Source organism: Pygocentrus nattereri, chromosome 15, assembly GCF_015220715.1.
Source record: "Pygocentrus nattereri isolate fPygNat1 chromosome 15, fPygNat1.pri, whole genome shotgun sequence".
Classification (NCBI taxonomy): Eukaryota; Metazoa; Chordata; class Actinopteri; order Characiformes; family Serrasalmidae; genus Pygocentrus; species Pygocentrus nattereri.
Window position 1 is genome coordinate 4,050,173 of NC_051225.1, and position 12,500 is coordinate 4,062,672.

Below are 12,500 nucleotides of genomic sequence, written 5' to 3' on the forward strand. Positions count from 1 at the left end.
ATGAAATTACACATTTCCACCAGTGGGGTCTCCAAATTTCCCATAACCTAAATAAGTTTAGGTATAAGCCCAAATTCCAGCGATTTTATGCCCTTCAGTCAGTTCTCGGTTGCATCCATGGATTCCACTAAAAAAAAAATGAAATAACAACTGAAATTAAAAACCTTTTCTGACACTTCTGACACTTTTGTAGTGATTCTGGACACAGCTGCCCTCCTATTTAGACCTCTTTGTGCTTAAAATGATTTTCTGTGCTGCTCTGCTCCTCCAGATATTGACGAGTGCACGGCCCACATTGGTATCTGCGGCCCAGGAACTTGTTACAACACCCTGGGCAACTACACCTGCGTCTGCCCTCCGGAGTACATGCAGGTCAACGGAGGAAACAACTGCATGGGTAAAATACATAAGCCATAAAAGGAGTACACCAACATGTACAGCACCTAATGAGATACCGATATGACATATAACCGGAATATCTTCAGACGTAGAACAGGGTTGTTGTAGCGTGTGCATCACACGTGACCTACTTTTGCTACCACATGGCACAAGTCACAAATCCAAAAATCCAAGGCACACATACACATGTACGCAATTTCTTACCACTACTTTAACATTTTTGTCTTTTCCAGACATGAGGAAGAGCGTGTGCTACCGTAACTTCAATGACACCTGTGAGAATGAGCTGTCCTTCAACATGACGAAGAAAATGTGCTGCTGTTCTTACAACGTGGGAAAAGCCTGGAACAAGCCGTGTGAAGCCTGTCCAACTCCTGCTACCTGTGAGTTTACCTGCAGTCTGATGATGCATTAATAATCTGACCAACAGCTCAATCGGAATAGAAGCCGTCTGTGTACACAACAGAGATTTTCCTCAGATTGTTGGGTAGAGTGAGCATATCGACAGCTCAGTCTATATTAGGCTTGAATTCAGTCGGATCAGCGAAAATGTCTGCATGTAAACACAGCCGCTGTCTTCATGCAGACTCTTAACTGGTATTCCCTCTATTACGTTCTCTTATGCTACATGATGAACTATACATTGTGAAAACCTCCCCTCACTGGGTTCCTCACTAGGACGCGAACCCTGTCCATTCATTTCAAGATCATATATAATAATGACAATATGACTCTATAAAACACGTCCTGAGCAACTTTCAAATAAGTAGTAGGAAGTGAAAAAAAACGAAAACCAGGAATGTTTCCAGAATGATTAACAGAGCGGAAGATTTTAAAACGGCTCAGAACGTAGAGATAATAAAAGTGTTAACCAGAATGCCTCGCATGTCAAACACGACCAGATCTCGAGGTCGAAAATTACAGTAGTTTGTCCCCGGTGTGGTCAGCTGGACCCACCGCATTATTGATTTTTAATCAATACAGTCACAACAATTCATGTAAAAATACCAGATGTTTAAAATATCAAAAGTGTCCAGTGTAGGTTCTCCTTTAGCAGCTGTAGCCAATCAGCAGCCTGTCCATGTTGTCTACCCTCTCACACATATACACACACACACACACACACACACACACACACACTCAAACACTCAAACAGCAGGCCACATAGGAGGAGAACAGAGTGAAGGACACAGCACCTCCACACTTTTACTCCCCATGGGTTCAGCCCAGCACCACATGTGTGATATAAATCTGAGGCTGAAATGATGATAAAATTGCTTCATATTTTCTTTTGGTGAACAGTGAAAATGGGTCCCACAGCCCTGAATAACACACAAGGGTGAAAAGTTGGTTTTGGTGTCTAGTCTATAAAACTGAGATCTACTCTGTGCAACTTCTTACTGTGTACTGCGAGTTGCTAACCTGACTCTTGACCAGTGATGTGAACATGTGGTTCTTTGCTGGGTTGCTGTGTTAAGACTAATGGCTGTTTGTGTTTTGTTCAGCTGAGTATCTGCTCCTGTGTGGAAATCAGGCTCCAGGCTTCATTATCGACATTCACACTGGAAAACCCATCGGTAAGACGTTTCTCACTCTGCATTGATCTGAGCTTCTGTACAGGCGTGATTTCTCTTCTTTGGGCGAGTGAACTGAAGTGTGCCTGTGATGATTCAGATATCGACGAGTGCCGGGAGATCCCTGGAATCTGCGCCAACGGGGTGTGCATCAATCAGATCGGCAGCTTCCGCTGCGAGTGTCCCATGGGCTTCAGCTACAACAACATCCTGCTCATCTGCGAAGGTACGGCGCAAACAGTAACGTTTATACAGTCAGTCAGCTCCCACTAAGCCAGGGGTGTCCAAAGTCCGGCCTCAGGGCCAAATGTGGTCCATGAACAGATTTTAATTGGCCCCCGGCTTCTGTTTTACAGCGTATTATAAGTGGACCGCCTGCCAGTACGCTGCAGTTCTCCCTGTCACCTGATGGTGGCAGCTAACTAGACCTGCAGCTTCACTTAGTGACATAAATTTAGTCAAGACTACAGACATAAAGCTCAGACTAAACACTGAGAACTGCCAATTTTGCCGAGATGGAAACGTCTTATCGAGCAAATTCAGTAGTTTAGTAAATATTAACCCTTTATGGTCAAACAAAAATGTGGCTACGCTGCATATATTTGATATATAAAGAACCTATTAAAGGAATTCCCTAACAAAACCAAAAATGCATAGATGTTTGTTTAGTTTGTCTCACAATTGATATTTTTCAACAAAAAAAATTTGCTGAATAGGAATATGATTAATACATTAGATACAATTTATTGTTACTCTTAAACAGTTTAATTATTTATTATAAGTGCTTATCGATCCAAACTGTTCTGAACGAACAATCCATCAATAAAAGAAGCCTCATGCATCTTTTAAACTAGATATATCATATTATAATATATCTATTATATAATATATAAGTAATATTTTGAATCTTTTGTCAATAAATATGTCGCTCCTCAGGTATTTTAACACATTATAATCTGGCCCTCTTTGGAAAAAAAGGCACAAACAATCGGAAAAATGAAAAAAATGTTCTACTTACTTACTTACTTAATGTTCTACGTGGCTTTCCGCTGACAGAAGGTCACTGAGCAGCAACAATGGTCACTAGGCTCCAAGCTATAAGTATATATACTGCCGTGTTCAGAGTAGAGTCAGAACACTTTAGTGATCCCAGAGAGAAAAATTGCAGTTTGTTTATTTATTTATTTATTCATTCAGAGCTGGTCGATATGCCAAAAGTGTAATATCACGATACTTCAGGAGGTTTTCACGATAAATCACCCTATTCATTTTTTCTGATGTCTGGTGAGCTGGAACTGACAAAGTAGTGCCATATTTTAAAAAAATACTATCAAAAGCTATAAGATGCTGAGATTTTCGTTGGGAGTGACCAGGCTGGACAAGATTAGAAATGAGCAGATCAGAGGGACGGTGAAGGTGGAGCAGTTTGGAGATAAAGCCAGAGAGGCCAGGTTGAGATGGTTTGGACATGTGTTGAGGAGGAATAGTGGATATATTGGGCAAAGAATGTTGGAGATGGAGCTGCCGGGTAGAAGGAGAAGAGGTAGACCTCAGAGAAGGTTTATGGATGTAGTGAAGGTGGACATGGAGATGGTTGGTGTGAAAGTAGAGGAGGCAGTGGATAGGGCAAGATGGAGGCAGATGATCCGCTGTGGTGACCCCTAAAGGGAGCAGCTGAAAGAAGAAGAAGACTATCAAAAGCTATGAAGTCAATTATTTCTATCAAATATTTCACACCAGGCTCATTATGCGCTGTTATGAAAAACACAGTTGTTAAGTGTTTTTAAGTACTGCTGATAAAGTGTAATGTGATGTAATTTATCACAATAACACTAAATATTGTCACATTGCTGAGTTTCTTTACTTTCTCTTTTATTTTTACTTTTACTTTTATTTTATTTTTACTTATTTACTTTCTCTTATATCTTTACTTTATCTTTCATTTGCTTGTATAGTACATCGACCTTTCTTCCAAACTGGTTCAAAGCTTTTGGCTTTACACTGACTTGAACTTCAGACTAAAATCCCTGTGAGCGATCCTGGGCCTTAATTTTGTTTATTTTACAAAATTATTAAAACAATTGATTGGACATTCCTTTTTGTCTCCATCATAGCACCGCTGAAACCTTACCAAATGTTTCAGTAGTGATGATTTTAGCTGATGTTTAGCATAATAAAGAAAAACATTAGTTAGACCATGACTCATGACTCGTAATATTACCATATTTATATTTTGAAATCATTCCAACACAAAAAAGTTTACTTAATTGCAGAAAGTATGCTTCGATAGTGAGTTCCAAACGTTCCACACTGATTTTCAGACTTTGGGACACATTTATTTCAAAACAAAGGGATCTAACTGAGCAGTTACATGGCACTACAGTTATGGAATCACCCGACTAATGATTTAACGGTGTCCAGGCTGTTGTTATATAAGTGCACATTAAAAACGTGTGTGCTGTTGAGTGCTGATATCACAAGAAGGAGGTAAAATGGGCGTGTCATTTGGCTTTATTCCTAATACTGCACTGTCAATGTTGCTTATGATTACACGTGTGATCTTGTTTTCCTAAATGAACTCGATCAGCCTTTAATATCGTACGTTATTGCAAACCAACGTAAACACTAAGTTTTTGAATCGGCAGTGTTTAGACCCACACACAGGTCTTATAGCACACAGATAGCCAGCCTACTTTAAGCTCCAGGCACCTGTTGGATTAGACTGCTGCAGCTGATCTGTTACCTCTCAGTGTTCACTGGACATTTACAGCTCAATTGACTAATTACAGCACATTCTATGTGTTTCTTTCTTTCTTTCTTTCTTTCTTTCTTTCTTTCTTTCTTTCTTTCTTTCTTTCTTTCTTCTTCCAGATATCGACGAGTGTAACAGTGGGGATAACCTGTGTCAGCGGAACGCCAACTGCATCAACATCCCCGGGAGCTACCGCTGCGAGTGTTCTCCAGGCTATAAGCTCTCCCCCAGCGGAGCCTGCGTGGGTGAGTCCAGCCTTCTAAACCTGCTTGGGACAGACCATCTTAGACAAATAGAGGGGGAGGCCAAACGTTTAGTCTCTATTCTGATTAGATAGCATAGTGTTTTTTTGTGTTTTATTGAAGTTTTTGAAAGGGCTGCCGCTAAGCTTCCCTTATATTTGTTAGAATATTATCTCTTTGATTACATAAAAGGGGGATTTTTCTAAATTTCTGCATAATGAAATCATTAAGCTCATTCACAGAAGCGTATTACATGAAATGGTTACAAATGGAACACCTGATTTCTGATGCAGGCCTGAAAGAACTTTCCCACTATTTTATCGTAATAAACATGACTGCTCGAAATATATCGCTGCTGTCGGAACAAAACCTCAAATCTCTATTTTTGTTGTTTTTCAGTTTTGGACAGAATTTGAAAATATCTGTTGGTCTTTTCGTTTTCTGTAAGTTTCGTGATGAACAGGTCAAAAGAAATGACCCAAAATGACTTAGAAAAAATTCTGGTTCCATTGACTTGCGTTAAAAGTGAAGTATGTTTTTGCCTTCTCCTGTAAAGTTACCAATTTGGAGATACAAGGGTTTGTTCTGACAGCAGCGACATATAAAATGGCTATATTCGTCTTGTAGACATGGCGCCCCCTGGTTCAGATCGCCAGCACTGTAAAGAAATCTGCCTCTGTAAGATTCTTTACAATAAACCATTTCACGTCAACTCAATTCAACAACTGAATTTTGCAGAGATTTTGAAAATTTGGTGGAATTCCCCTTTAACTGATTAAAATCTGCCCCCAGAGTAGTTGGTGAGCTCTTCGTAGCTCATAGTAAAATGGATCTGCATGTAGAGCTCAACATTAATGACATGACTCTTTTCCATAGATCGTAATGAATGTATAGAGAAACCCAACGTGTGCAGCCACGGAGAGTGCATCGACACACAGGGCAGCTACCGCTGTCTCTGCCACAACGGCTTCAAGGCCACGGCCGATCAGACCATGTGCATGGGTGAGTTTCTGTCCATGTCTCCAAAAAACAGCGCAGTCCTAAAAAGAACAGTTATGCACTGTCTTTCTTTCTCTCTGCTGTTTTGTCTGCCTCGGTGTGTCCATCTGTATCATTCTTTACTTCTCCTCTAACTCCCACCCCTCTATCCCTCTCTCTGACAGATATTGATGAGTGTGAGAGGCAGCCGTGTGGTAATGGGACGTGTAAGAACACTGTGGGCTCCTATAACTGTCTCTGCTTCCCCGGCTTCGAGCTCACGCATAACAACGACTGCATGGGTGAGTCGCCAGATCTTTACAGCCTTAACAGTTAAACAACAACTATATAGGGAACGGTCTCGCTGTTCACTCACAGCAGCACACGGTGTGAAAGTAAGTGCCATGAGCTTGAGGAAAAGAGAAGGTTATTTATTTCCTTGGATTTATATTTATCAAAGCCCAGCGGTGAACAAAGCACACAAACCATGTACTTGAGTTAAAGTCGAGACACCCAAGATAAAATATTACTCCAGTAAAAGTAGAAGTTCCTCCCTTTAGACCTCCACTTGAGTAAAAGTACTAAAATGTACTTAAGTATCAAAAGTAAAAGTACTAAGAGTAATTGACTTAATGCAACTTAGTTCATAAAAACTGGCTTTAAACTCAGGATCACAGATGAGCTCCTTTACTATGTTGATCTGTAGGCGTCTGTTCATAAACATAAACCAGCCCAAACTCATTTACTATAAAATGAAATGGTGTTTGTAGAAATTCAGAAAAAAGCCGCGTCAGTCTCGACTGCATATGTGGACATATTTCTAAATTGAGCTCTATTTACACAAAGTTAGGTTAGTTCATCATTTATGTTGAACAGACTCTCCCAAAGTTTTACGCTGCTGCGCTGACGTTGAACCGCGTGCTGCACTGGGTCGGTATGACCAACAGGTCAAAACCAGCTCTAAACAAAGTGACCGCTGGGCCCTGATTGGTGCTCTGGCTTTGCGCTTCTTTCGTTTTGACATGTTACGTTTTTATACACACAGAAACCAAAAGGAACGACAGATTTCTCAAAATGTAGGAGGAAAAAGTCGGATATTAGACTCTGAAATGTGGTGGAGTGAAAGAAAAAAGTCCAGAACAGAGAAACTTCAGTACAGATACACCAAAAATACTAAAGTACAGAAACTAATTACATTTACTCAGTTACTCAGTTACTGTCCACCACTGTTATAAGCATTGATTCCAAACGTTTGAGCAGTCATGTATTCTGATGAGATTCATGCCATATCACTCTGCCCTAATCTCAACAACTTTTCCCACATAGCAAAGCATTGCTGTCTGTGTCTGAGAGAGTTTTTGTTGTGTATCTGTGTCTCACATTGCTGTCTGTGTTTGTGTAGATGTGGATGAGTGCAGTACGCTGGTCGGTCAGGTTTGTAGGCATGGTCAGTGCATCAACAGCCTGGGCTCCTTCCAGTGCTTGTGCCAGGAGGGCTATGAGCTCACCCCCGATAACAAGAACTGCGTGGGTAAGACTTGTGCTGTTACACCTCCACAGCCTGCGATACTGTATTTACTTACACAGCCTTCAGCAAAAAGACACCCTGCTCTCTGTATCTCGCCCTGAAATGCACGACTGATGCTTTAGTGCTGCTGCTTTTTTCAAGATGTGTTTTTCATGTCAATTAAAAAAATCTTTGGCACAAAAAAACACTTTTGTAACACTAATTAACTTACCTACTCTTCAGATGTAAACGAGTGTGTGACGTTCCCTGGCACCTGCTCTCCGGGCACCTGTCAGAATCTGGATGGCTCATTCCGCTGTATCTGTCCTCCTGGTTATGCTGTGCAGAATGACCAGTGCATCGGTGAGTCTGATTCCCTGAGCTGCTTAAAAGGCTCATACAATAAAAAAAAATTCTTTATTTTATAATAATAGAAATAACATCACTTCAAGAAAGAAAAATTAAAATGTAAAACAATGGAGGATTTGGGCTCCTTTATTACAGAGCAGAAATCGTTATGCTGTGAATGATATGCGTGGAATCAGTATTGGGCTGACATAAAGAGAAAATGCTGGTGTACTGGTATGAGCAGAAACGCTGCTGTCAGATATTAGTTTGGGCCAATATGAGCAGAAAACGCTGCTATTAGATTTTGATTTGGGCCGATATGAGCAGAAAACACTGCTGTCAGATACTGGTTTGGGCCGATATGAGCAGAAACGCTGCTGTCAGATATTGGTTTGGGCCGATATGAGCAGAAACGCTGCTGTCAGATATTGGTTTGGGCCGATATGAGCAGAAACGCTGCTGTCAGATATTGGTTTGGGCCGATATGAGCAGAAAACTGCTATCAGATATTAGTTTGGGCCGATATGAGCAGCAAACACTGCTATCAGGTATTGGATTGTGCCAATATGATCATAAAACGCTGCTGTCAGATACTGGTTTGGGCCGATATCAACAGAAAACACTGCTATCAGATATTGGTTTGGGCCGATATAAGCAGCAAACACTGCTATTAGATATTGATTTGGGTCGATATGAGCAGAAAACGCTGCTATTAGATATTGATTTGGGTCGATATGAGCAGAAAACGCTGCTATTAGATTTTGATATGGGTCGATAAGAGCAGAAAACACTGCTATTAGATTTTTATTTGGGCTGATATGAGCAGAAATCACTGGTATCAGATACTGGTTCGAGCCAATATGAGCAAAAAAACACTGTTCTCAGATTTTGGTTTGGGCCAGTATGACCAGAAAATGGTGCTATTAGATATTGGTTTGGGCTGATATTACACAGGTTACAACAAATTACAAATTACACAGCAGCTTGCTAAAAAAAGAAAAACAGAAGTAGAAAAGGCTTTGAACAGAAAGAGGCTGGAAAAAGCAAGAAGTATTTTTCTGTTGGACTGGTAATTATCTGGTTTGTTTTGCTTATGGAGAAATGTATTTTTCTGTATTATGTAGCCAACATCGCTACATTATGTATTAGTCCAGATTGTAACTTTGTCTGTATTGTAGTTTTGAACAAGTGTCATTTGTTAGTATTGTATGTTAGTCCATACTCGCTCTGAACAGGACGTTTTACAAATGAGGTGATGTAGGCGATGAGATCATAACTGGTCATTTCACGCTTGTTCATGTGTTGGAAGGAGGGGTGAAAGCAGGAGGTGAAATTTTGAAAGTTTTGAAAAAGTAAGCGTACACTGCCTGGTTTATAGAAAATTGCCTGCTTCAGTTAAAAGCAGCTTAATTTAAAAACGTTCCTTTTTTAAAAATGAATATCAGAATAGTTTAGGGATTAGAAAGGAAAAGTAGAGCTGTGCCACCTCATGCACCATTGACCATCTCGTGTGCTTGGCCCACAGTGACAGTGACCATCTGTTACTGGACTTCTGTGGGTTACCTTCCTGACCTTTACCCTCAGACTGCCTCTATCAGGAACACTGCCCTCTCTCACTTTCTCTCTCTCTCTCTCTGTTTGCAGACATTAACGAGTGTGAAGTTGAGCCCAACATCTGTCAGTTTGGCACCTGTATTAACACCCCGGGGAGTTTCCAGTGTATCTGCCAGCCTGGGTTCGTTCTGTCTGATAACGGCCGCCGCTGCTTCGGTGAGTTCAGCCTGCCGCTCCTATCAGAGGTGCACAGATACAGACGCTGGTGTCAGTTCGGTCGCGATGCTAAAGTGCTCAGTAACACTTTATTTGGAGTAGTCCTTTGTAGATGATTTTAAACTCATAGCAGATTATCAGAAAGACACCAACAACATATCAGTCATGTAGCAGCAGTGAAGCATCTGAACATACTGAAGTAAATATCTTGTAGATATTCTGTTGGTACATTACTTACATTTAAATAAATGTAGTGTTAATGTTTTACGCAAAAACCTAACCTCACCAACCTTACCTAATCCTAACCCTCACCCTGGGCCTAATCCTAGCACTAACCTTAACCTCAACACAAAACCTAATTCTAATCCTCATGTTTTTGACATGTTACTGAGAGTCTGCCAAGTGTTTGTTTCATCTGAAACAGGGGTCACTAATAGGCGGACTGCGGTCCGAATCTGGACCCAGACGCTGTCCTATGCAGACCTGGACTTATACCCAATAAACTATGGAGAGTTATTTCATTTCTACAGCGTGGTCCTATTTTAATCGTCATAGCTTTTCTAGCTTTTACAGTACGGGAAACTCCCAGACCAATCGCATGTGTTGTAAATATCACGTGACGCTACTCTGCCAATCAGATCTGTGCATTACGAGGAGCACTGAGATTTGAGTGAGTGATGCACAAACAGGGGAGGAATGAGGCGAGAAACAGCAGTCAGAGAAGAAAGTGAGCCAGATTATTTCATATGGCATGATCTAAAAAGAGAAAACCGACAATAAATGTAATTGGAATATTATTGAATTATGCTTTATTTGATTTGACATATAAGATGTTGATATGCCTGCTAGGCTACTTTAGTAAACACTAAATGGCACTGAATCATGATGCAAGTTAGACATTATGATGTTCTTCGCTTTAGGACATTTTCTTTAACTGGGCCTTATTGAATTTTAATTATAGACCCCTGATCTACAAGGAGTACTCAAAATCAGTACTGGTAATATGGGTGCCTATAAAACTGATACTGTTACAGTATTAATTTCACTTTCACTTTTCACATTTTCACTGCCCTTATTGTATTCAAATATTCAGTGATTACAAAACAAAAGTTGTCATCTATATCAGTAATCAGATTATAATCAGGTACCTCCAATAATAAACATGAACTGGCACCTGTGTGTGAGTCACTACATGCACTCAATAATCTGATAACTGCAGAAAATCTGATTTTGTCAGTAATCTGATCAACATGTTTATATGCACTTGAGTAATCAGATAATGGGGAAACTCCAGGTCTACAGGAGTCAGACAGTAATCAGATTTCTGCTTTACATCCAGCTAATAACCTCACAGAAGAAGATGTGATGTAAATGTAACATACAATTAATACAACAGCTTTTTTTTATCTTTAAACACCACTTTACCTGAAAATATGAACATACATCATCAACAAGATGACATATTTAAATCCTTCATTTCGTCAAGCATGTAGGCTTATTTCCAGTGCCGCCGTCTGTTTTCTCACATGTGCAGACTGAGAAAGAGGAAAGAAATCAGAGTAAGAGTTTCCATTCAGTGGGAAACCTGATTACTGAGCTAAAATCCAGCCTCTTTATCAGATTTCTAAATTGGATTTTTCAGATCGGAGTATGGTGTTCACATGACCGTTTGAATAATCGGATAACTGCAGAAATCTGATTATGATCTGATTACTGAGTGCATGTAAACACACTCCGTTTCTGTCCACGCGCTGATCACTGAGCGGTGTGTTAAAGCGGAGAGAGTGCTGTAGTCCTGCCGGATTTGAGGGTTCAAAGCTTTTTCCCTGTTGTCTCTCCACTTAGACACACGGAAGAGTTTCTGCTTCACACGGTTCGAGAATGGCAAATGCACAGTGCCCAAAGCTCTGAACACAACCAAGGCCAAGTGCTGCTGCAGTAAGATGCCAGGCGAAGGCTGGGGAGACCCCTGTGAACTCTGCCCCCGCGAAAATGAGGGTGAGAGTCGTTACACACGCAGAGATCAGAGTTACAGATGTATTCACACTGATGCACACTATTTAAAATCATAAAGCCAGGAAGAGGTCAAGTAGCTGCTATGAATTATTCAGTAATTAGTCTGAATTATTCAGTAATTAGTCTGAATTATTCATGATCTATTATGAACATTTTCTGCTACTTTTCTGTACTATGAATATTCAGTAACTGCTATAAATTATTCAGTGTCTATTAAAATTATTCAGCCGCTACTATGAATATTTAGTAGCTTTCATAAATTATTTAGTGATTAGTATGTATATTTAGTAACTCCCATGAATGATTCAGTAAATACTATGAATTATTTTGTCATTTGTATGAATTATTCATTAGTTACAGTATTATGAAAAATTTAGTATCTACCATAATTATTCAGTAACTACTGAAAATTATTCACTAGCTACTGTGAATTATTCAGTGACGCCCATGAATTATTCAGCACCTACTATGAAACTAATCTGTAAGTTATCTAGAGAATGAGAAGTTATGTGTCTTCATCATGTCTGTCCTCCTGTCCTCCTGCAGCTGCGTTTGACAGTCTGTGTCCCTACGGTCACGGAGCCCTGCCTGGACTAGGAGAGGGCCGAGAGGGTGAGTGTCCAGCCCGACACACAACCTGCTGTTCAAATACAATACAAACACACACAAGCATGTACATACAAGCTTACAGGCCACACACACTCACACCGGCCGCTGTGGAGGAAGATGATGTTTTTAAGATCGGTTTAATCAATATCCTCTCTGTGCTGTGCAGATATGAACGAGTGTCTGGATAACCCCAGTATCTGTGTGAACGGAGTGTGCATCAACACAGACGGCTCCTTCCGCTGCGAGTGTCCGTTCGGCTACAACCTGGACTACACTGGGATCAACTGTGTCGGTAAGTCCACAAA

At 40.5% G+C, this 12,500-nt stretch overlaps 1 protein-coding gene across 1 annotated transcript in view; it reads left to right on the forward strand.

Annotated features, from left to right (window-relative positions):
* fbn2b (fibrillin 2b) overlaps positions 1-12,500 on the forward strand; it is a 136,551-nt gene that overhangs the window by 103,306 nt on the left and 20,745 nt on the right. Inside the window, exons 40-52 of the mRNA XM_017720734.2 lie at positions 272-397; positions 633-782; positions 1,905-1,976; positions 2,074-2,199; positions 4,845-4,970; positions 5,844-5,969; positions 6,131-6,247; positions 7,348-7,476; positions 7,696-7,815; positions 9,445-9,570; positions 11,416-11,568; positions 12,133-12,198; positions 12,362-12,487. Of these exons, the coding sequence (XP_017576223.1) occupies positions 272-397; positions 633-782; positions 1,905-1,976; positions 2,074-2,199; positions 4,845-4,970; positions 5,844-5,969; positions 6,131-6,247; positions 7,348-7,476; positions 7,696-7,815; positions 9,445-9,570; positions 11,416-11,568; positions 12,133-12,198; positions 12,362-12,487 (1,563 nt within the window). The remainder of the gene's footprint in view (positions 1-271; positions 398-632; positions 783-1,904; positions 1,977-2,073; positions 2,200-4,844; positions 4,971-5,843; positions 5,970-6,130; positions 6,248-7,347; positions 7,477-7,695; positions 7,816-9,444; positions 9,571-11,415; positions 11,569-12,132; positions 12,199-12,361; positions 12,488-12,500) is intronic.